Source organism: Tiliqua scincoides, chromosome 16 (genome assembly GCF_035046505.1).
Source record: "Tiliqua scincoides isolate rTilSci1 chromosome 16, rTilSci1.hap2, whole genome shotgun sequence".
In the NCBI taxonomy this organism is placed as follows: Eukaryota; Metazoa; Chordata; class Lepidosauria; order Squamata; family Scincidae; genus Tiliqua; species Tiliqua scincoides.
In genome coordinates this window covers 8,001,605-8,026,882 of record NC_089836.1, presented here as the reverse complement: position 1 = coordinate 8,026,882, position 25,278 = coordinate 8,001,605, and the positions used below count along the sequence as shown (strand labels likewise).

The 25,278-nt window shown below is 48.0% G+C and overlaps 1 protein-coding gene across 4 annotated transcripts in view; it reads left to right on the top strand.

The window, feature by feature from the left end:
* DENND1A (DENN domain containing 1A) overlaps window positions 1–25,278 on the top strand; it is a 136,927-nt gene that overhangs the window by 16,878 nt on the left and 94,771 nt on the right. For all 4 annotated transcript variants that reach the window (XM_066610583.1, XM_066610586.1, XM_066610584.1 and 1 more), the window contains exon 3: window positions 17,061–17,104. In XM_066610583.1, coding sequence (XP_066466680.1) covers window positions 17,061–17,104 — 44 coding nt within the window. The remainder of the gene's footprint in view (window positions 1–17,060; window positions 17,105–25,278) is intronic.

Sequence of the window (25,278 nt, the reverse complement as noted above, 5' to 3'; positions counted from 1 at the left end):
TTCTGTGCATTTTTTTAAAGTTTTAACTGCCTTTGTGTTTAAAAAAAAAAGGACTAAAAGAAAATTAATGAGAAGAGACAAAGAGACATCAAAGAGCCGTTCCCTCTGATTGCAGTGTTAGAACTCTTGCCTGAAAATAGGTTACATTTCTCCTGTTTTCAGTCGAATCCTCATTAACTTTACATTTTAATGATGTCCAGAGCAAATCACGCCATTTATGGTAGATGGCTTAAAGGGAAGCTCTGAGGACACCTCTTCAGCTTTGTTGCTTTATTGGAAAGTTGGCTTTGCCTCCACATTATGATAAATAGTGACAGATTCAATGCTTGTGGAAGAAAGCGTCTTGCTGAAATGCCGTGGGGGGAATTATTTATAATAATTATAAGTAAATATAAAATTTATAAAAATTAGAAATAATCTTTCTCGCCATTTATTTAATTCCTTGATCTTTGATTCTCATTTTAACACAGTCTCAACATTTGTGGGTCTAATTTTTCCTCCTTACGGCAGCAGCTACTGCAGTGCTGTTGTTTAGAAATGTTTAAGAATTATTCTTTTTTTTCCCTCCTCGTCATTTGCAAAATAAAGTTTCAGTTTATAACAATGCAGAATTAAGCACAAGCCTTTCACACGAATTTCATTTTATTCCATCTTAAGAAAAAAAAATGCAGTTTTAGAAATGCTGCAGGATTGTGTCTGGCCATGCTTCTGCCGTGTTCTTGGTGTGGTTTTGGAACATGCCGCACTGTTAAATGCTGCGCTGGGCCTTCTTCCTCCATGTGTCATTGTGCAGACTTGGTGTTTATGGCAGCTACTGGTGCCTTGGTTTTGACCAACATGTTGTAGTAGACAGTGTCAAGAGAACGTCAGCATGGTGACTGGGAGAAGCAATGGTCCCTCTGAGCGTTGGAGGGAAGGTGTGGGCGCAGTGGGGTGGGGCCAGAAGTCATAACTCCCCAGGCACAAGTGGAGACAGCCCTAGTGTACCAACATCATCGTATGAAATGGAATCCTTGGCTATTAGTAGATGCTAAACAGACTTCTGGAATGAAGGCCTCAGCAACATCTATTGCTCGTTGATATTAAACCCCAGTTGCCTCATCTGCTTCCTGCTCCCCTGTGAACGTGGGTGACTTGGAATACTGAGTATGCTGAAGAGCGACGTGCTCCAACAGAATGAGAAAGGCAGGTCGAGAGAGAGGGTGATGGACCTCATAGTTAAAGAGATCGTAAAGCAAGTCTCAAGTAGTGTATCCTTGTTCGGAGCCAAAACAGGGAGATGTTAAACAGGGACCCCAGCCGCCGGGGGCTGCACAGTGGCACTCCAGTTCCATCTCTTCCGTGCTCACAGCTTGAGTACGCTTTTCTTTCACCCAGAGGAAACCGGAACCCGAGGATGAAGATGGGTGTGCTTTTCACTTCATGTGAGTATGTGGGAGCAGAGGGTGGCGGTGGCAGTACCAGTGACCCCTCCTTGGAATCCTGAATGAACATAAGAAGAGCCCTGCTGGATCAGGCCCAGGGCCCATCTAGTCCAACTTCCAGTATCTCACTGCAGCCCACCAGATGCCTCAGGGAGCACATAAGATACTTGCATCTCGCTGCCACTCCCCTGCATCGGTTTACCCTTGCACCCCTCAAGTGAGCGAGGGTGGCTGCCCAACGAGATAGCAGTGGCCCTCAGAAAGCCCCAACCCAATGGGTATTCCGATCCAGACCAGCGCTTGGGGTTTTCTGATAGGGCCATTGCCATCTTGTTGGGCAGCCAACCAAATGGAAGCTTCTTTTCCCCAGTTCCTGTCTTCTCTGTGGTCAGCGACCTGTTTACCTTGTCTGTTCTGTGCTCTCATCTGCCCAGGTCTTTTGGCCTCTGGAGCCTTGTTTTCAACTTCCTCCTTTAAGCGTGCGTATTTTTCTTGTTTTCTGTCCTGTCTTGTGCGCTTTTATTCTGTATTGTGAGCTTCTCCTGATTGAAGGCATGTGTGTATACTTTGAATTCTGCTTGTACAGAGCCATTTACAAGGGCTGAAATAATGGCGAGGTCTACTTGAAAGGGAAAAGGTGCATCCTTGTTTTCTGGCTTTCCCGGCATGCAGTTAGCTATGGAAAAAGCACTAAGGAATGTACTTCCTGGAGACTCGTTGCCCAGGTGTTCCCACTCTGGCAGTTTCTGCCCAGTTATGGGTTAATGATCGTGCCATGGAGAGAATGTGTTCCTGTTTCCAGGCTCCTTTTCTTACATTTGCAGCTTTGCCCATTTCTCTCTCTCTTTCCCTTTTGCGGTATTTCTCAGGCTTTGTTTTGGTCAATTTTCTCAGCGTAACAGAGAAGACATTTGCTTTGTTGTCATCTTTCTCTTCCACCCCCCTTAAAATTTCCAAGGAAGTTATTCTTGAGAAAAGGCTTACCAGAGAGAAGAGCTATTTCTGTCGCAAGCTATTGATTTTTAATTAATGGTGCCTGGGCTCATCCATATTGGCAAAATTGCTAACAGCTTGTGGCATTTTTTAAATTCACATCTTCTTTTTTTGTATTTTGACAGTGTCATTCAGCTCTCATGATAAAGTACCTCCGTCAGGTTAAATGTGTTAAAACATTGAGCAGAAAGAAGAGAATGTAACATCGGGGCTGCCTGGAAACCTTGATCTCCTGCCAAAGTATTTAAACAATTTAGTGTTTTGGTTTCCTAGCTCCAAACTGCTTCTCAAATCCCTTGCTAATTAATCCAGTTAATTCTCAGTAGACTCCCTCATAGGCAAAGCTTTTTGCCTGAGCTTCTATCACTTGCTTTGTTGGAGCGAACCTGGGCTCTGTCAGGAAGGCTGTAGTAAAGGAAAGAGGACTAGGAGATGCGAGTGCAATGTCTGAATGGTCCATAGAGCTCTGGGTGTGCATGCGCAGGTCGTCCTTTATAGGCTGCATGTTGCAGATTTAAAGGTAATGAATCATGGCATAGAAATGTGGATGTATTTTCCTGTGAATGTGCTCTCTCTCCCCCCACCCCCCACCCCCAGCTGGAGTGGCTTTGGGTGGCAAACTCAGGGACTTCCATCCTGCATTGTAAAGCTTGCTGGTCCCAAAGAATGAGAGCGGCAGGAATGAGTGAGTGTTAGGGCTGCACTGCCTCTCTTTTGGTATTCTTGTGGCAGTTTTGTGCCATGCCTCATGAGGAACAAGCTGAACACCTGAAGTGGAGTTTTCTCCCATAGTCAGGATGCTGCAGGGTAGAAAGCATGTGGGTGGAAGAACAGGAAATGGAGACCAGGGGAGCAGTTGGGAAGCATAAGGGGAAGGCTGTGGCTGTCTGCATACATGTGGAAGGTTTGGTTCTTTGGTATCTCCAGTCAGAATGAGGGGTTGGGAAAGGCGTCTCTGCCTGAGCCCCGCCAGCCTCTTGCTGAAGAATGCTGTGGCTCTGTAGGAAGCAGTGAGAGACATTCGGTGGCGGGGTTTGAATTGCAGGTGGAGGTGGCCTGGAAACGGACTGGTATCTGTGGACTTGTGTAGACGGAAGTGTTCAGTACCGGACTTGCATTTGGGAGAAGTGGAGAGCAGCGTAGTCACCGTGTCGGTGCCTGCCCACAGGCAAAGCTCCGTAAGCTTGAAGAAGGGCCTGCGCTCGCGTGAGCTTGTGGCACAAGCACAGGCCGCCTTCCAACACAGACAGCCGTGCGTACTGGGGCAAGGGTTGCAGGGTGTCCTCTTTGAAACCTGCCAGCGGTGGAGAATTTGCGGAACAAGGTTTCCCTTGATGGGTAATAATGGCTGGTTATGGTTGTCGGAGGGGGATAAAGAACTGAGGTATGGAAAGGGATAAGTAGACGGGCCCTGTTTGGGGAAAACGGTCTGGAGATGGAGCTTGACGGATTCCTCGTAGCTGCGCTCAGTGTAGCGTGTCCAGGAACATCCAGGCCCAAGGTGGAGAAATGGAGCGGAGGGAGACAAACTCAGCTCCGGGTGTGCATTTCCTGGTGACAGGAAAAAAAGAGTTCCTGAGTTTCCACAAAGGAGGAGAAGCCTAAATTAGGGTCTGGCACGGAATGTCCACAGCTTGCAGTGAGTGGGAGACGAGTCGGAAGACCCTCTTCCTAATCGGCATTCTGTTCATGATCTTTCTTGGCTGGTACCACAACTTAAGTGCCCCCCATTCAAGCTGCTCCCGGATTTCTTTCTCTTTATCCTCCCCCCCCTTTCAAAAATATGTCAATTTGATTGGTTGTGTGCAAGATGGCAAGCAAATCCAGCATGTGTTGGGTGGTTCTGTTGGCTGTGCGGGGCCAGCAGTATAAATGAGCCTTCAGCAGAGCTGTCGGATTCAATTACAGAAGCCCGTTAGGAGCAGATCTGCGTCGTCGTCTTTTTCGTGCCACATTTTTCTCCCCCTCTTTTTTTCCACATGTTCGTTTCTTAGAGGTGAACGGCACTTCTTGAATTTGATCAATGTCATTAAATATTGATTGTGAAACGAGAACATGCCTCCAAGCAGGTGTTCAGTGGTTCCCGCGGAGTTGGAAGGATCTTTGCAACTTTTCCCAAGCACATCTTTGGAGAAGGCGCTCTACAAAGTGGGGAAACGGCCTGCTGGTAGGATGCACGCTGTTCTTCCCACCAGCGTCTCAAACTCTTTGTAGTCCTTAAATATAGACGTTTCCTGATTGCGTTTTGTATGGAATCGCTTGCATTTTTGATGCCCCTCGCGTTGATTCTGGAAGGCAGGAGATGGGGAAATGCAAGGGGCGCATTTGCAGAGTCCAAGGGACGGTGTGAGGAATCCAGCGTGCGACTCTGGCCTGCACGGCTGGCCACACCTGAGAGACTCCTGTACCAGACTCCAGTTTGTGAGTTGCAGGGAAGAGGGATCTGGACGAACAAAGCCTCAGTTGCCTTTGCAGATGGATTAGCCTGGGTGGCTGCTTGTTGCAGCAGTGGAGAGATGGCTACAGTCTTCCAGCCCGTCGTCATCATCTGGAGGAGGAGAAACGGAAAGTTCTGCCAAAGAGTATGGACGAGCCTCGCATCGTGCCAGAAATGGGAGCCCCAGACATTGGGATGAAAACTTGGGCAGCAGGGAACAGGCCACACAGGCCCGGCATGCAACATTCTGCAAAGTAAACTGGTAGGACTGGGGAACTGGAGAAGGGTTGAGTCTTAATGTTTCCAACCCGCCAGGATTGACCTAGCGTCCTCTGAAATCAGCATCGACCCGCAGGTGTCACCTGGTGACTTTAACATTCCTCTAGGAATGTCCATCGTTGCATCCTACTGCAGAGGGGAATCTTCTCCAGGAATAGCTGTGGTCAGGGTTGGCGGCTCTAGTTGTGTTTGCTCTGGGGGCTAAAAACCATGTCTTTAAAAAGTGTAGTGAGTGGTATGTTGGGTACTCTGCTTGCTTAGAGCACATCCTTGGAGGGGACATAGAACATGTGCTTGATGTGTGGCAGGTCACAGGTCTGATTCCCGGTGACTGAGGTAGACCTGGGGGATCAGGGTTCCAACAGGAGAGCCCACTGCCCTGCAGGCTAGACGGCGCTGAGCAAGTGAACCAGCGGTCTGCCTTCTTATAAGGCCTGAAGCCCTGTGAAACGGGTTGAGCACCACACATGGCCAAAGTCTCAAAGCAGCAAGTGTGGTGCTTGGTGCAAGGCGCGGCCTTCCTTAAAGTGTTGTTGGAATGACTTGTTCCCTCTCCTGCAAGTTTGTGCTTCATTTGCTGTTTAGGTCTAACAACGCACCATCCCTTGAGTTTGACTTCCAACTTTTGAGCAGCACAGTAGTTCCAAAACCCAGAAGTGGGGAGAGTGTATCAGAAATGAGGCATTCTCTCTCTCTCTCTCTCTCTCTCTCATTTCTCCAGTTGCATGTTTTGGGAATCTCTTTCCATAACCTCCAACTGCCGTCGTCTTTGTGCTCACCAAATGTTGTGTTTTCTGCCAGTGTTGTCACTCCAGAGTTCATCCCCTCTTCCAGATCATTAATGAGTCTGCCAGAGAACAGGCAAGGCCCAGTGCAGCTCCTGGGGGCGCCCCGCTGCTTGCTTCTCTCCATTGAGAAAATTGGGCATTTATTCCTCCCCTTTGTTTCCGTATCTTTTCACCAGTTGCTGATCCATGAAAAGACTCTCCTTTCTTGCCCTGTGTCTACTACTTAGTTTCCTGAGAGCTTTTGCCAAAGGACTTTTCCAGGGTTCTTCTGCAAATCCAAACAGAGCAGGCATCGCCCTGAACCATATGCTTCTTGGTGTACTGGAAGAATGCAGATATTCTCAAAAGGCTCCCTTTCTTTTCTTGGCCTAAATAGCAAGCAGTTTCAGAGTAGATTTTTTTTTTGGGGGGGAGTAACTTTTCCAGATCTTCTCTATCAGTTTTTTGGGTCCACATTGAACAGCAGAAAACAAGCAACCCAAATTTTGTGCTGACAGAACTCCAGAAGCAGAAGGAAATACTGTACTCCCATAGATCCATTTCTCTCCCCCCCCCCCGTAAGGAATAATCAAGGCAAGCTCTTTGAGAGAGAGGCCAGGTGCCTCTTCAGTCTGTAAGAAGAATATGAACATGGCCTTTTATGCTCAGTGCTGATGCACTTTGAAAGAGAACTTCTTCATTAGGGGAAAGGGATGGAGGAGTCGCCGTCCCTCTGATCGCTGGCCCTGGGCTAGGTCTTTATTTATTGCCATAAATCGGCTCTTGGAAACGGAAAAGTCATGATCAGTGTTTCATTCTGTGTGTGCCTGTGAACCTCTTGGGTATAGGCACATCTGTGTGGTGGTGCTTTCTGGACTTCTTCCAGCAATAGCCAGTGATTGGTTGTTTGTGGTTTTTTTCCTAGTGAGAGAAGATCCCCTTTATTGAACTTTGAAATTTAGGAATATGTGGTGGAAGATGAGCCTGGCTTCCTTGCATTCAACCTTTGTGTGACCACAGCCCGACAGCTGCAGACCTTGCAACACAATTGACTGGAGTCAGTGATTTGCTAAGTAATGGCTGGGGCCTTGGGGTGCGAGAATGGGGACCTTCCAAAAGCTTGTCTTCACATGGGACACAGAAAAGACTGGCCTGGGACAGCCACAGCACTGGACACTGCAGCCCTGCAGAAGGGGAGCAGCTGCCCTGCAAGTTGGCCTTGGTTTCTGTGAGGATCCCAGCTGTGATGGCCAGGATAGACAGAGTGCGGTGGCACTGAATGTTTTGCTAACCAACGTGTCTTGCAGTGTGTCCTGGTGGGGCTGGATGAGGCTATTCTTCTTTCCCCTGCTTTTACTTCTTGCGCCTCTCACACAAGCAAGCATTTTTCTAAACATTTCTGCTGCCCCTCAAAAAGCCACTTGGCACTTTTGAGGGGGACGGAGTCCCAAACCTCTAGTTGCCTTTCAGGCTTCTTTTCAGTGGTATTGAAAAGCTGCCCTCCCTCCTCTGACCTTGCTCTCCTCCCCCTCCTGTGCAAAGTGAAAATGTGTTGGACAACCTTCTGGAATGAGGAGGGTTCTTTGTCTGAATTAAATATTCTGGAGTTTCAGACTTTCTCATTGTTTAGTGGAGGCTGCACCATCTTGGCTGCTGTAGGTATTTTCTAGCACATTCTTCTCTCCATCTTTCCTAAGAAATAACACTCTGGTGTTATTGTTAGTCAACTTCTCATCCCATGCATTGGTTTTGTATGACAACAAAGTCTTTGCTTCAGGGTTAAAAGGCAAACAAGCCACAAAGCAAGCAAAAGTGATGTTGTAAATGTTAGATTTATTTGAAGTGACATTTTAAAAGGTATTTTGGGATCAGGGATTAAGTGTTAAGGGAGCTGTTGGAACTTTTAGAACAATTAAAATTCCAGCTTGGGCCAGTCTTGTAACTTCCTGGCATGTATTCATTCAATCATTCTTTCTCTCTGGCTCTTTGATTCGCTTTTCGAAATTCAAACACTTGAGAATGTTTTGGTCCTGGAAGCAAAGCTGAGACACCTGACAACGTCCTTTTATTTGTCGATGTCCTCCTCTTTCTTTCACAGTCCAGGATTGGTATATTTTATAGTTAGCGATATATTTGTAAATTTTTGCATAACTACCTTTGCTGTTTTTAAAATGCATTTAACAGGGGTTTTTATCCAGACTGCAGTGTTCTACCAGTTGCACTGTGGCTGTTTCTTGAGTTATCTGGTGTGCTCCCTGGGGCATTTGGTGGGCCACTGTGAGATACAGGAAGCTAGACCAGATGGGCCTGTGGCCTGATTCAGTGGGGCTGTTCTTATGTTCTTAACTACAATTCCCAGGAAGCCTTGCAGGTCTCTTGTTATCTGGTGTGCTCCCTGGGGCATTTGGTGGGCCGCTGTGAGATACAGGAAGCTGGACTAGATGGGCCTCTGGCCTGATCCAGTGGGGCTGTTCTTATGAGCAAGTCATCAAACCAAATTCCTGCAGTATGTGCTGGAAGTCTTCCCAGGGTGACCACAAGAATAGGAGTTTCCCCCATCTTGTGCTACTATAGGTCACTAGGCCTTGGCAGATGCAGCCACCCTTAGTGGCTGGAATATGAAGCTAGGCTTGGAATTCTCTCTTCTAGTTTTGAGAGGAAGCTTGTTTAGAGGGAGCTCACTGCGTGATTGAGTCCTGGTCTTGGTACGATACACGATGGTGTCTTTAAAACCTGTATTAGTGTGTTTAAAGGGTGGGCATCCTGTTTTGCAGCCAACAGGGCACTCAGAGTGACTTCGGGCAGTGGGAAAAGGGCAGGCTTATTTTCTGCTCTTCCTTGAGGGGCAGTTGAGGGGGGTCTGTGACCACTGAGGAGCACAGGCTTATGAGGTCACCAGTAATTGAGCCGACTTTGACTTAATTCTGAGCGGTGCCAGTCCCTGGTGTTACTTGGGAGCAGGGGCTTGTTTCTCAAATTCAAGGCAGGCAGAAATGTTGAGTCACCCAGCACGTCCCCCACAGTGGCATTTCGTTTCTAAAGAGGAATTGTTTAAAAAAACTGAGGAGTTTAGTTAAAAGGAAACTGAAAGGGAAAGTCAGGAGGGTCCAACCTTTTCCACAATGCCTTGGAAGTTATTTTAAACCACACAAATAGAAGCTTGGATTAAAAATGCGTATTGCAGATTAGGAGGTCCTGGGCCCTCCGAGAGGATGCCGGCGTGGTTAGGGGACAGAGTCAGGAGGGAATAGACGGAAGGGGGGCTCCTGTCTGAAGGCAGAAGTCTTGCTGAAGCGAGGAGAACAGAAAGCAGCGCAATCTCTGGAGAAGGAGGAGGCAGAGACTGACGGGCAGTGACGGATTGCAGCTGTTTCAGGCCTGCTGATGACCAATGAGTTTGCATGGGAAACGACCAGTATCGCTAAATGTTTTTCCTCTTGAATTCCGTAGAACATTGTGGAGTTTGGAATGCAGTTGTGTGTGCTTGTGTGTCCATTCATAGAGAGCAAGTGTAATGGCGAAGAGATTGGTGCAGGGTGTTCCTCGTCACAAACTCTCACTAGATGGCCTTCGGCAAACCGTTCCCTTTCGGCCTTGGTCTTCCCCATCTGCAATACGGGGGTAATATTTGCCTTACAAGGGTGGTTGTAAAGATGACAACATAATGCAGGAGAAGCATTTGGCCTGCTTGGAAAGAAGTGTTAAAAGGATTTCTTGTGTTCCTTGCAATTTTGGTCCATGAACTTTCATACTTTAGCAAACCTGTTAGACTTTGAGATGTTTCGAAAGTGGTGCTTCCGTTTAGCGACTTGTGGTGTGATCTCCTCTCAATCCAACGGCCGTCCCCAGGCGTGCTGCTGGCCGTGACCTCACAGGACACGCTGTAGTTGTTCAAAAAAACATTCAAGGTGGACTTTGGCCTGGCGTAGGCAGAGAGTTTGAGGGGCAGGGTTGTGATCCGCTGGAATGGTAGCCATTACTGTCCATCCCAAACGCTTCTCCCCCCTTGAAGGCTCCTCTTCCCTTTTCCATGTACTTCTGCTTCTCCTTGTTGCTGCAGCAAGAGTATCTCCTAAACTTAATTTTTAAAAAGCCTTTCAAGATCAAAAGGAAGCTGGGAGTGAGGACAGCGGTGACCCCCCCTTGCAGCTTGGAGGGCTGAAGAAGGGAGGCACGAGCAGCTGGAGCACCACATGGCCCCCCCCACGGGTGTCTCACTCTTTGCGCCTGTTTATGAGTTAATTATAGCCACGATGCAAAAGCATTTTCCAAGTTTGTCAGGGCACTTTTGGCATCCAAATCACATTTTTTCCCCCAGCACTGATGGGGGGGTGGAAGGGGGGAAACTGAAAAACAAGCCCACCCCCTCAGATTCCCTTGTTTTTAATGACGGGGACGCTTCTCCAGCAGCTGATGCATTTAGTGCTGGTGGATCCCCTTAATTGGTGACTGCACCACTCTCAGAGCAGCTCCAGCAAGTGGAGACAAGAGGTCGTGCCTGCTCCTCCAGGCGCAAGCCTAGTCGGAGCCGCAGGGCAGGATTCGGTGCTCCCGGGGAGCAGTAATCTCTCCCGTGAATGGAGGCTTAGCTGGCCGGTCGAAGGTGGGTTGTGCTTTTGGTCATGCTGCATCCCGCTGACTGACTCGGAGGCTTGTGTTTGCGGCGATTAAGTGCCTGCTCCAGGGAGCGGCTGGCTCTCCTCCGTCAAGACTGCGCCTGGACCGGGAGTTGTGAGGCAGCCAGTGCTCCTTCCTCCTGTGCGTGGCAAAGAGCAGCCCTGCTTGTCGGGCTGCAGCCCCGCGCCTGCGTTCCTGGAGCCGGCCCCACTGAATGCAGTCAACACGCATTGGGCTGCCCTGCTTCTGCAGTGTGAAAGTTCTCACCTGGTGGAGGGGCTTGTTCCTGTGCCCCAGAGCATGTCGGCAGAGGCCCTCCAGCTGCAGCCCCTGTCTTGGCTGGAGCTCTTCTCTTCCAAGCTGCTGGAGAGAGTCGGGAGGTGTGTTGTGGCTGTGAGTTCTGTGCTAGAGCTGGTGGAGCATCCTCTTCCGTGGAATTCCTTCCCACCCCTGTCTGCACCTTCCCCCTGTTGCTTCTCTGCTCAGCCTAAGATTGTTTGCAAAGGCAGATCATTAACCTTGACTGGAAGCTGCCTTGTGTTGCATCTGCCATTTCTCTGCTCTTTTCTGGTGGGGGGTGTTGAGCTGATCCTTTTTTTTTTTTTTTGAATTTAAATTGCAGTACATTTGCTGGCTGCCTTGAGTAGTCCTGAACCTTATCCTACAAACGGGCAGACTGCACCTTGCAAGGAGTTGTGTGACGTGCAACCTCTCCCCCTCTTCCCCCTCCACCTCCGCTGCAACCTTTTCTGGTGCGGGAAAGAGAAGCAGGAAGTGAAGGCGACCTGGAAAGTGGCAGGGCCTTGCAAAAAGGGGGCTGCTTTGTTTGGCGGTTTAGCCTTGCCAGGTGGTTTACTTGGAAGCAGGGCTCATTGCGTTCAGTAAGGCTTCCTCTCAGGTAAATGGTGCAGCCCAGGAAATGAAGCTGCCCAAGAGAAACTCTCCCTTGTCTTTATCATTCTGGCACTTGTTCTCTGTCTCTCCGCACCCTGGTGCCCCCAGACACTTGCTTTGTGTCCTGTGAGTGAGTTGGGATGGTGTGTGTGTGTGTGTGGAAAGGTCCTCTTCCATTGTATTTGAAAGTTGAGCCTGCTTCTGAAGCATGCTGGAGAAAACGGCGCCTCTTGTGGCATGATTGCACTGCTCACTTTTGATCACCGTTTGCTGCTGTGGCTTTATGCATGAAGAATCATTGGAAAGAAGCAGGATGTCTCTGTTTCTTGCTGCAGTCAGGGGAATGTTGATGTGGTCCAAGAGAGAAAAGAGGGGCACCAGCTCACTGATGTGGGGCAGGCTCCCACCTTGTCTTCTGTAAAATGAAATCTGGTTCCAGCACGGGGGCTTGCAGGGAAGGCAGGTGAAGCGTTCAGAACCTGAGCGCCTCTGGACCTTGGCAGAGGAAGTTCCCCGGACACAGAGTACGTTTTGGAGAAGGTCTGTAGGCCTAACCCAAATTCAGGTTTCCCACTGCTTCTCCTCCCCCCCCCAGCAGACTTTGAACTTGCTAAGGGGCTTGTTTTTAATATTGACCTTGATGCTGAGGGCACTGGACAAAACCCCTTTTAAAGACAAGTAGACAAAAGGAGCTCTCAAAACACTAGTGCAGGGCTGTGGTTCTAAATGCAATTTAAAGGAAGTTCCTCCAGTTGCCAGGAGGTGTTTGCTATTTCTCTGTAGACTTACTTAGCTTTGTGCTGCAGGTAATGGTTGCCCAGGTGATTGAGCATTTGTGTGGGGTGGGGTGGGGGGAGTTGGCCAGCAATTATCTCCTCCTTGCTGGACTTATCAACTTACTGGTTGGTTTTTATGATGGTTGGCAAGCCAGTTGGACCAGGAAAGTGGGATACAAACGTAAACACACACGGCACTGAATAATGCCACAAAGCTGAAATGAAGCTTTAACTGTACGCCTTTTTGATCAGATCTGTGGGGAGGTGGCCATGTTCCCAACTATCAGCTTGGGGGTGGGCAGTACTTGCCCCAGAGCTGCTTGGAGAGTGACCAGTTCCTTGGAAAAGTAGGTCTGAGTGTCAGTTCCCTTCCTTGCATTGCTCCCAGCTTGGGAAACTAGTGGAATATCCCTCACGCATGTATATTTTCATGATGCCTTTCTTTCTTCCCCCCCTTCCCCCCTCCCACATTAAACTGAAGGCACTTGTCATTTTTGTATCCCCACTGGAGCAGTGAGCTTATCTGAATAAAGGAGCTAATTCACGTTTTACAGCATAAGAAAACAAAGCTTTTAACGGGAGGCATAAATTGTTTTTAAAATGTAGGCGGCCTTCGTAACTAATTTGTAAATGTTTTATTGGTGCAGAGGCCTGTATTTTGGAGTGATCTCTTTACAGCTTCTCTGTAGCAGTCTCTGCATGCAGTAATTTCTACGGCTGTGTTCTCAACTTCGTCGGTGTAGCACGAAGCCTGATTTGTGGACGCCCACTTTTTCAGAAAGCCAGGCCCACCTGAAGTCCTTGTCTGTGCTCAATGTAGCCATAAAAAGCAAGTCACCCAGAAACCACTTTTTATTTTTTGTGGTTAACCAGACTATTTGCTGAGCAGCACTTTGAAAGCCACTTCAGGGGAGTTTGCTTGAACAGCGGTTTGTATCTGTAGGTATTATCAGCTGGTGAGCAACTCTGATGAAGAGCATCGGCTTGGCTGGGCTGATAGCTGCGGGGAGGCACGGTTGTTGTGAAGTTCTTTTCAGAATACCCTCTGAGTGTTCACGGTTTCTCCACGCACCTCTGCAGCGACTGGTAGGCCCTGGTGCTCTTGGGGGTCATCCTGTGGTTGAAGCCTTGGTGGTGCCTCCCCTCACACCTCCCTCTCTGGCCTTGTTCTCGGGTTGCTTTTGCACTTGAGTGAGAATTGTGAGTGGAGTTCAAGTGCAGGTGTCTACTTGGAGTTCACCCTTCCGAGTTTTCATCTCTGCCTGGAGGCCACTACTTAGCTGGGATGTGGAGGTTGTCACTTCCTTAGGTGACTGGCTAGATTGATGGAAGAGGATCAGCCTTCCTGTAGAGCCTGCCTGTTCAGGGGCAGCCTACCTCTGGTTGACAGGTCCTGGGGACAAATGGTGAGGAGAGGTGTTTGCCTTCATGCTTGTTTGGCTTTCCAGGGGCAGCAGGTGGGAAGCAGGGCCCTGGGCAGGGAGAACCTGAGCCAGAAGGGCTGGTCTGAAATTTTGAGAGTGCAGCCGGAGTAACTGTGAGCTGCAGCTAAAGGGGCTGAAGCCACATACAACGTGTGCTCCTTCACACTGGATGGCCTGCGTTCCCCCATCCCAAAGATGTGTTTAATGTTCCATAAAATGCCCCCGGCCCATTTAAGGCTTGTGAAACGGCGGAGCGGATGCAGTGCAGCCCCCGGGCAGAGCCCTGGTGCAGGAGGCGCTGGTGTTGCTGCCAGATGGAGAATTTAAAGGCATTTTGCGAGCTGCAGGGTGCCAGGATGTGTCCGTATGCCAAGCCGTCAGCGATGGAAATTGGGGCTCCCGGAAATGTGAGCATCACCGGGGGAAAAATGTGGGTCAGGCCAGTCTGTCAGCAGGCCTGCTGCTCAGGAGGCCATTTCCTTTAACACAGGACTGTTGGGGTGAGCTCGGCGGAACCTACTTCTGAGGAAACATGTACCGGACTGCGCTGCAAGATGCTTAGGCAGCAGCACCTCGTCCGTGTCTGTTTGGCCGGCTTGCTCTGGGTGTGTCTGCTCTCGTTTCCCCAGGCCTGGCTTGTCCTTAAATGGACGTGCAGTCTGTAGTTGCGTGTGGAGGCAGATGGTGGTACCAGGAAAAGCACAGCTAGTAGCACATGCTCCAAGAGGGCTTGGTTTGGGCTGGGTCAGGGCAGGGGAGGTCTCTTGGGCTGCTCAACTCTGCCCTTCCCCAGAGCGCATGACTGTGGAACCCAAACCGCAGCCTCCCACTGTGGGGCAGAGGGAATGAGGTGCCCAGAAGAGGGACAGACCTGATTTTGGAACGGCAGCTGCTTGGATACTTGCAGTTTTGTCTTTTGGAGAACACTCCCAGCTCTGGTTTTGAAACCCGCCCTGCTGAATCTGGCTTAGAATCGCTGGAGATGGATTCAGATGTTCACTGTTAACTCTTCCTGTGGAGGACACACGAAGGCCTCACACGTGTCTTGTGCTTACTCTTCTGCGAAGGTCCTTCCCATGTAGGAAAAGTGACCTGTGAGTTAATTTCCTGGAATGTATCCTAGAAAGTCAGGCATAAATGCCTAAATATGTGAAGAGGTGCCATGTGGAGAAAAAGACTGAAGTGCTTCTTAACTGTGTCTATCGCTCCCTTGACTCCCTTGTCTGTGGTGTTGATTTGTCAGCTCTCCAGTCATCGCTTGGTTTGAACAGAAGCTATTCCATGAAGTCCTCGGCCGCAGTGGAAGTGCTGGATACCTTGGGCCTGGCTTGCACAATGCCAGGCCATGTTTGCGCGTGTTGCCCATCAGCCACAGCCTGTCGTGGCGAGGCGGTGGCCAAAGGGTGGGGGTGCCCGCTTTGGTGAGACATGACACCAGTGGCTTCTTCGGGGCAGGCAGGTTTCTCTAGAAGAAGAGGAACGAGATGCCTATTAGCTATAGGGCATCTGATCTGAATTTTGGGGTTGAATGTAACTTGTGACACGTGGGCATGTGGCAAAAAATTAGTTAATAAGACCTTGAAGTGGGAGGAACTTGTATTAAAAAGTAGGGATTGTTTATTTTGAACTACCTGTATTCTGCTTAAAGAAGCGTGTGTTGTGGATCTCTGTGTGAGCTTCCATGATGCTCCCTGCAAGGGTGGCTGTGCACCTACTTTTGTGGCAGGGGCAGCTCAGCATGCACACAGGGGCACATGCATAGAGGAGCATTGGGCCTGAAGCTACGGACAGTTGGCTGCAGACCCCCTCTGCCTTTCCCCAACTATCCAGTGGCACCTGCAGGGAGCATTACTACAGCACAGAAGTTGTAGTAACCCTTCAGGACTTTCCCTGACAGTCATGGGGCATGTGGGGTGGGAACCTTGCTGGGGATTCAGCGGCTCCTAGCTGAGGACGTGCAGGGGATTCCGTCCTGTTGTTGTCCTATTCTGCACGGCTCTCCATTTCTGTTATGATTTTCTTTAGTGTGCCCTCCCCAATCCAAATGCACTGCTAAAGGCCTGCAATAAAGCTTCTCTCCACATGGAAAAATTAATATCAACATCAGCCAGCCTGTTCTTTTTCTTTCTTTTTTTTTTTTACTGCTCTTACTGTACATTTAAATACCTTGTTGAAAGCAAGTATAGTTTAGTGGAAATTCTGCATCTGCTAACAATTGAACCTGCCAATTAACCAATTTATTAGCAAAACAAACTTTTGCCTGTATGGAGCTAGGGTGGGAGGACTGGCTTGGGGTGTTCTTAAAAGAAGTATATGCTGTATACATCATAAAATTATTCTCTGCCCCACAAGCCTTAACTCAGGCAGAGGCGAGCAGTAATTGAGCAGTAAAGATTGTTTACAAACCCCTGCTCCCTCTGTAATGATCAAAACGTGTGGAAACATTTTTTCCCCAGCAAAAATGGAAGGCATCTGGTTAATCGCACTGCATCCGGCACAGCGAGCCTCAAGGATGGAAATGTGGGCGCCCCAAATGTTGGTCTGACAGCCAGCTCCCTGCAGAAGTGACAACTTCTTCCTTGTGAAATCCAAGGCGGCTCGTCCCTTAATCTATTATGGTTATAATTAAAAATTGCACTGGTAATACGGAGCCTGGCAGTCTTGGAAACATGGTTAGGATAAGCAGATGGTCGCCGTGGAGTTGTTTTGAGACGGTTTGTCAAAGAAATTATTTCGGTCTGGGTCTGCGCGTTGCTGCTTCTGTTCTGCGTGTCGTACAATTAAACTGACTCAGACCCGCCGTTTCTTAGGTTAGTCTCCTGTCATTGCTGGTCCTGAGAAACGAGAGAGCAAAGAATTTTTTTTTTTTGGGGGGGGGGGGTCGGGGGAAGAGATTGCAGGACAGAAGGTGATGTTACTATTGCAGGAGAACCCCATGCCCTACCCAGGCTATTTTTTTGCTGGATCCTCCTCAACAGTCCACTTTCCTTTTTGCCTGTCCACTGGGGTCCGATTTGAAAGAGCTGTGATCAGCCTACTGAATACTTCGTTGGGTTCTCCCCCCTGCCCCCTTTTTCATAAAGTCCATTCCTGTAGTTGGCTAAATGAGGTGCCTGATTGAAAATAAGGAGTCCAGGCACGCTCTCTCACCGTTCCCTTGCAACGCACATGGCTGGCAATTTGCACCTGGTTAAGTTTCTGCATGAGATAACAGCCTAAAGTTAACAGTAGCATCAGGTCTCTCTAATTTCTTTTTTGTCTTTCTGGAAAGAGGGTAAAAGGAGAGCCTTGAGGGGTCCTTACTTCCTCTTATCTGTGCCTCAGCCTCAGCCGCCCTTCTTGGATCCCCCACCAGGACTGCTATCATCTTCTGATCAAATATTAATGTGTGATTCTCTGCTTGCTCGCTAATCCAAAGCCAATTAATATTATCTGTCAATTATTTACAGATCCTGAGGTGCGGAGGCGATTCCCGGAGGACTACAGTGACCAGGTTTGGAATGCGTAATTAATTTTTTACACGACAAAATTCATTTCAGCGTTGTTCAACATATTCTAGCTGTTCTTTTTTCCCCTTTTTTAAAAACCAGGAGAGAAATGAATTTTTAGAAGAAAAAGGAACTGTAATTAGACGCTTGAGATGTTTAAAAAGGAAACACACGAACAGTCTGTAAACTGGTGTGGGAAGACCTGATCGCAAAGTGTTTGGCTGCCAGTGAGCCTTTGCCATTGTGAGAATTATTTGGGGTCACAGACCCATGAATTTCAGTTAAAGAAACATGTGTGCGGAACTTTTCCTCTTCCTGGTTGGGTCTGCTGCTGGCTACAGAATTCTCACTGTCGTTTCAGAGGTTTATGAGTTTACTTAGTTGTCACAGCTTAGTTTTTTCAAACTGTTTCCAGGGGTACATCAAATCTTGCAGAGCAATAGAATTTTTAAAAAAAATGGTGGAGGGGAGTGGAGGGGGGGAGCTGAGTATGCCTGTCAACAACCGTGGGAATTTTGCAATTAGTGTGCCGACCAGAGGGGACTCATCCTGCAGCATGATAGTTCGTGGGGATGATTGCTATAACTAAAAGCTATGGCTGATCTTGATGGCTCCTTCCTCCTTTGACTGCATCTCATTAGAGAGTGGCATTGGGAGGGAGGGAGGGAGGGTGGGAGGGAGGGAAGTTTATTCTTTGCGGCTGTAGTTCGAGTGCTCGTGCTGTTTGCAGAGAAGCTGCAGCTTTTGGAAAGGGGTTTTCTCTCAGCCGTTGCAAGTAACGTCTGGACCGAAACTTGGCGTCTGGAAGAAATTCTTTTCAATTGTTGCATCCCTGAGAATCTCCATTCGGAGGAAGGAACCTGATGCAGAAATGGTGGGACAGAAAAAAGCCCCCTTGATCAGCTGTACTGGGATATAGTGGAAGTTTTTGATTCCCGTCCTTTCACCCCCCCCCCACTCTTCTCCCTCCCTCCTTTAAAAATGTTTCTGTTCCGTGTAAAGCACAGCAGTGTCGCCTGCCTGCCTGCCTGCTGAGCACGTTTCAATGTGGCCCTTCAGGGCTCAGAGTCCTTGACTTGTACTAGTGTGTGTGCCGCCTGGGACAATGGTTGCCCTGATGCCTGTGCTCCTAGAGGGTCTCTGTAGTATTAATATTAATTTTTTTTTAAAGAGCAGCGTGCTGCTTGACTTTTTTTTTTGCTACAGTTTTATAGCAGCCCCTTGTCAGCACTTACAATGCACAGTTGTGGCCACGCAACAAAGCATCCTTTTGTAAACGCACGAGTCCTCATTGCCATCTCGTGCCAATAATCTGTTAATAAATAGCCCCTTAAGTACACTCTGCAGCAGTGGGCTGCAATGTTTGCTGAAACCGCCGCTGCTCTATCGTGGCGAAATGTGCTTGGATTAAGGGTCCCTCCGAGCTGTTGCTGTCTCTCGTGCCTGTGATCTGTGGATTATAGGACTGTCTCATACATAAAATATTTTTCCTTTTGTAAAACCACCAAAAAAAAGAGAGACAAATTTCAACATGCAATAAAGCACCTCAGACTGGATCAAGCCTGCAAAGCGAGAGATGCTGAGATCAGGCATTGCTACAGAACTTTCCTCATCCATATATTCACCTTGCACAATCTCTGTGTGTTTTCCCTATCTTTTAAAAAAAGATGGTCAATCAATTCAGGAGGTGGGGAAGCGGGGGAGGGAAGAAAGCAAACTTCTCCAACTTAAAGCGCGCGCGCACCAATTTCTGAAGCATAGTCCTTTCCCTTGATGCCTTTTAAGGCACTGGAAAGATGTAAACTCCCCATTTAAACCTGCAAAAGACGACTCGAGGAGCTTTCGGGAGTGATGCTAGCAATGACCAACATGTGGCTCAGTGCTCCCGTACGCCTCTCAGGCAGCACAGAAAGCAGGAGGCAGCCATTTTCCAACTGATTCTTCTTTTGGTTTGCAGACGTGGCAAGCCCAGACGCTGCCTTTGAAAGGGATCACGAGCACCTTCCAAGGCAAGCAGAGGGTGGAAAGTCAACCGGCAAACACCATTTGAAATGTTTGAGCATCCAGGTGCCCCAAACGGGCTTTTTTAATAGCGTGTGCACAGCATGTTCAGCTTGCGCACGGGACGTGTGTGTGAATCCTGGCAAACGTTGTTTCTTGCTGCTAAACACCGCTGACCCAAATCCGCAAGGAATACGGCGAGTTAAGTCAACACCCGGCAAGCCACTCATTAGGACGAGAGCCCTCGAGTTCTCTCCCTGGTCCAAATTCCTGGCGCTTGTTTTTATATACAGTGTGTTTCCCATGTAGGCAGCGCATCTGATCAGAGACCTTTGCAGCTGCTGGATGTTTTATTCTGTGTGTTCTTTGTACCTTACAGTATAAGAATCTGTCACAAATTATTGTGGCTCCCAGCTTTAGAAATGGGAGAAAAAAGGGAGGTTAGACTGACATCTGTGGCTGAATAATGATGGGCCGCCTTTTGGCTCCCCTTGAGCCACAAAGCCAGCACTGCCTTTAGAGAGGAAAAAGGAGTAAGAAGAAAGGGGGAGGGATAAAAGGAGGGTTACAAATCTGTGGCCCCGGAGATGTATGACTGTTGAGCCAGTTGTCTGCGTGGCACGATAATCCGGTTTGATCTCCTGTCTTAATTGTCTGCTAAGACAAATGGGCAGGAAAAGTTCATCAGTTTCATCTCTCTCTCTCTCTCTCTCTTTTTGTGCTTCTCATTTAGAGGCAGAATAAATGATCCGTCACTACAGAAGAACGCCTTTCTTTTCCGACACGGACGGAAATGTGGACCCCAACACATTTTTATTAAAATATTTCTCCCTCATTATTTCAGCTCCGATAGATCTTGCTGTTTCATGAAAAATGTAATCTGAAATGTAAATAAGGGGTTTGGTACAAAGTCGGGAAGTAATGAGCCGGCTAGTCTTGCATTGCCAGAATCTTGATTGTCACTCCTGACCAAGGTGGACGTCCCCTCGTCCTGATTTCTCCCCTCCTTCCCCAGCCAGTCGTCTTTCCTTAGTCAGACCTGGGCAGTGGACACGGCTCAAATCTGTTAAAACAGTCATTGTCCTTGGGTTTTATTCATAAAGTGATGTGTAGGCTATTGAAGGGGCATACAGGAACAGCAGGAATGTTAACCATCTCTCAAATTTATAGGAACAGGAAGGATACTCTAGATGAGTTTGCCTTTTCAAGGTGGCCCCCTTTAGCTTGGTTCACTTTTTAAGAACATATTTGGTGGAGAAAACTGTCTGTTCTCCCCCTCCGTCCCTATTTGTTTGTGTGTGAGAGGTGTATAATGGACATGTATTTTGTGTGTACTGATCTGTGCAAGCTATGGACTATGAGCCAGATCTGGGTTTCTCTCTAGTATCATTATACAGTATATCACGCGTCCTAACTGTGGAAATAATTTTAACTCTTCCAGTTGTTCTGTTGCCGTGTTCAGATTCTCAAGCAGGTGAAAGGTGAAAATAATTTCCAGCCCCTCCAATCATTAGGAATATTCTGAGCAAGTAATTCCTATGATTGGGGAGAAAAAGTTACCTTGGGGGTGTGTGTGTGTTATATGAAAAGAAACCGAACACTAAACATTGGGGTAGGATGTTTTTAGGATGGCTGTTAAATTTTGGTTTGTTCGATATAGAAAAGCAGTGCTTGAACGAACCAAATTAATTCTGTGTTTCTGTTCTTTTTTTTGTAGCTTTTATTTGAGTCTTTAAAAGCTTGTCCTTTATCATACTTGTTCAGGAAGATGATAATCCTGAAAACTCTGGTCTCAAGAAGTGTGTTTCCTCTTTTTATGGGCACGATCCAGCCAGCTTAATCACACTGATGTTCCCTCTTGTCTTTCTTGGGAGAGTGGTGCATGTAGCTTCATCCCTTTTCCCTCTTGGAAGGGGGCTTAAACATGCCATACTGTTGTTCTTGCATATTTGCACCCTGACTTTAGAACTTCTTTCACCATGCTCTACCTTCACACGATCACACTGTGTTTTGGTAGCTGTGGTGGGAAGACTTTTGAGATTATTTTAAAGGGGTGGGGGAAATAACTTGAGTGACCCTTTAAAGGGAGTGTTTTGGCACAAACCAAGTAGTAATTGCAGGACAGAACTGCTGGACCTCATGGGCATCCTAGTCTCAGTAAGTTGCTAACACAGCCTCCTGAACCATTAGTTGTTCCCTTTTATTCCTCCTGCAATCTTTTTATTGGCCAGCCTTCCCCCCCCCAAATGCTGATTTATACACTCCATCTGCTTCCTAGCAATATGATGACAACCTGCCTATATATAATTTGATCAACGGTTGATGGAGGGCTGGGGGGCACTCCTTCAAAACAGCTACCCCTGTGCTGGTGGCAGGTATTTTCTCTTCCCCCTTTCTTTTTTCCACAGGCAACAGAAACGGGCTGTAATGAATCCCACCATTTTTATACGTTTATATAGAAACCATAAACGTTTTACGGCCCACTTTATATAGAAAGTAAAAGTCTTTCTTGTACAAACTCTATAAGGCATGTAAGAAACATCGCATTGGTGGTGGGGGAAGGACTTAAACATAAAGGGCGGAGGGAGTCCTTCTTTTGTTACCATGCTACAAACTGATTTGGAGAATATTTATGCCGTGTGGGTTGTAAGCAAGCCCTGTGTAAGCCTCGCACTAGCCCAGTCAGGTGTGCTGAAAGGCTGCCTTTAAACAGGGGGTATTAGAGTCCTCAATGGCCATACCCTGTGACAGGATTTTGGGTGCCATTTAAATGGAGATGGATCTGATGCAGTGAACCCGGAAGGACTTCTGCTGAAGCCTTTTTGAAATGAGCAGGAGCTTTGTGCAGGCAAATGTGTTCCAGTGAGGCTCCTGCAGGAGAATGTGACGATGGCCTTCTGCCCCTTGAAATTAGCACCAGCTTGGAGGGGCACAAAAACACCTTTGGCCACCGCAACTGGAATCAGAAGCTTTGCCTTTATTGGTTGCATACAACACCGTGTAACATCGGTATGGCTTTATGCATGCGCAGTTGTGAATTGTTCCAGGCACTACAAATAATATTGAATTCTTACGAGTGACTACAAAGAGCCAGTTCCTTTGTTTCAGACGAGGAATGGTTCTGTGGCAGGCTTGAAGGGAAAAGTTCAGCAAATTGTTGATGGTCACAGAAGAAGAGCAATTGGCAGCACTGAAATAATGAATTTCAGTCTGTCCTATCCTAAGATTGCTTGTCGGAGCCGGATGGTTGGTGAGCAACACGGATGGTGAATGAATGGGTCCCGGCCACCTTTCCAAGCTTGCCTTAAGAAGAGATGGGGAGGCAGCACCCTGAGGAGTAAGTGGAACTGGGTGTCCTGCCTGTTGGTTAGGTTTTCATCCCACCTTTTCCCTGCTATCAGAAAGTGCCGCCTCTGAGCCGTCTGGTGTCTAAGAACTGTGACGTTGGCAGATGCAGAGCTAATTTGCCACAACCCCACCATTCCTTGTACGGATTAAATTTTCCATTTTGTTCTCTCTCTTCACCCTGCCCCACCTTATTGCTGTAACTGTGCAATTAAGAACAGGAGGGCAGCTCTGTTGGATCAGGCCCATGTTACTCCTGAGAAGCCCACATTCAGTGGATGAAGGCGTCCTCCTCTCTCCTGCAACTGGAACTTGGCAGCCGACCCCCTCTGAATCTGGGGGTTCATTCACATATACCAGTTCTTCCATTCATGTTCCGTTCAGGAACGGAAGTACATATTCTGATGTACTAGGAGTTCACTGATTATGGATCAGCCACCTTCCTGTGAAGGGCACTTTCTGTTACCTTTGGGCACTTTGCCTGTTATCGATAGGAATGTGATCAAATTTGGGGGGCGTTGTGAACATTGCTGATGCTGGTTCTTCCTTTTTCTCTTAAGAATCTGGGGATCCTTTTGTTTGCATTCCCTTTATGAGCAAAGCTGTTGCCAAGCTGGGCCAGAGCTGTGGTTATGTAACTAGCACCTTGCCTTGGGCATCCAGGGTCCAGGCAGGAAAGGTCCCAAGCAGGGCATATGGTGGTCACGCACCCGTCAGTTCCCAGGATCTTGTAAACCTCCTCTAAATGCGGAGGTCACTTCCCGATCCTCCTCTCTGAATTCATCAAACTTTTGATAGGCTTCCTGTTTGGTGGGCCTCATAGCTGTCCCAGTTAGCTCTTCCTTGCACTTTCTGTACACCAGCCATCCAGGGTGTGTCAAATGGTACTTGCCAGAAAGATGAGCCAACCTCAGTTGGTCGGAGAGGGGGTGGCTTCGCTTTGCTCAACACCAGGCTGCCGATATCCTTGCAGGCCCTTGTTTCGCGTTAGCAGGTAAACCTGGTGGGCAGCGACGGCCGAGCCTGTTGCGGTGGGCAGAAGGATGGGTGTGCAGCAAGGCTTCTCCTGTGAGGAGAAGAGCTTGTGTTGTGTGTATTCACGGCCTGGAGGCTCTTGTGTGGTGGCTGTGAAAACGCAAGTGAGGCGCAAGCAGTTGTGCTTCTGATATAGTACACAGGAAAAGGCCCTTTGCATCTCTAAAGGCTAATTAAATTATTCAGAAATAAAATCCGGTTTAAAGTGGTAATGGACATAATTAAGGAATTTTAAATAGGCTGTGAATAAGTGCTGTCTAATTCTACTACCAACAGGCTGCCAAAAAGGGGGCGCTTCTGGCGCTCCCCCCAGTAATTTATTTGATAGCTTGCAAGATTTAAAGCAAAATGGTGATTTCCCAGGATTTTTTGTTTTGTCTGCAGTGTTTGGGTTTATGACAGGGTGGCAAAGGTTTTAATTCAGCGGAGGTTTAAGTAGCTGCAGATTGACTTGCTGATTACAGTTTGCCACCAATAAACTGCTAGGGCCAAACTGGGAAGACTGGGCTTCTGTGCAGGTCGCGTAGACATTCCTGCCCCCTCCTCATCCTGGTTCCAGATCTGCTGATTGACAGGCTTGTGTGTGTGTGTGTGTGTTTTCCAGCTTGTATTCATAGTTGGCAGATAGTTTTGTTTGTCAAACTTGGGGAATTGGTGATCCCTCTGATAAAACTCTGCATCTCAAAGTGCTGGTAGACTTTTTCTTCCCTCCCTCCCTCCAAGTCATCCTGGTTTTGCTATTGAAATAGGGTTGTGTTTTTGTTTCGGCCTCTGAACTGATAAAAAAGAAAGTGGGTAAAGATGGCACTTTTTTCTTTTTTTACACAGAATGGCACTTACGATTTAATAAACAGAAGCAATCTCATTGTTTAAACTGCCCCTTGAAGACTTGCATTTTGGTGCAAAGTTAATCCTTCGGCTTTTGACTTGACCACTTGGCTAATCCTTTAATTAGGCGGTAGCCTCGGTATATAACCGTTGGTCCCATAATTGGAACATTTAGTGGCGGTCTGTTTTCCCACTCCAAAATCTTGTCCCAGCCTCCAGCTCATCTTGTAAGGTCTAGCGTACCTAGTGCTTGGGAGAGCAGAGCTGTATCTTTGAACAGTCTTCAGTTTGATTTATTGTCCTTGAGTCGGGTTGATGCGCTTTGCCACTTGGTTCCAGCAGTCTGGTGGTTTATACAAGTCTTTTTTACTGCTGTAACCGTTGGCATTTTTTTATGTGCTCACTGGCAGAAGCTGCATCAGAAGCCTGAATTTGCTTGCCGGGAGCATTATGCCAGCCACAGAACTTGCTGGTATAATGGAACGTGTGCTTCTTGGCAAGAGCAGAGGACCAGGAGATGCGCATGTGGCCTTCGGTCCACGCAGGTGGTGTTTTGGGGGATGAGATCCAGAGTGTGAAGACTGGGGCACATGGCTGGGCCGTGCCCTGCCCTCATGTGCACTTGAGGCAGGCAGAGGTTCTGTGGGGCCTCCATCCAGGGACTTCCTGGGCCCCTGGTGCATGAATTGGTGTCATTCACGCGATGCGTTGCTGCCCAGCAAAACACTTAATACGTACAATTACTGCACACATGCCCACCTCCTGCTCCTGTTCTTGTCTGTATCATCCAAGGTGGGTGACCTTTTTGGTCCTTGACATTCGCCTTGTGTCCAGCACGTTCAGGCCATGCTCCTGGAGATGAGACTCAGGGAGCTGGAATGCCGGCTATCAGGGGTTCCTCTGGGCCGACCGGGCCCAGAGCAGCTGCTTTATGGTTATTCAGCTTATGATACATACATTTTTGTTTGTT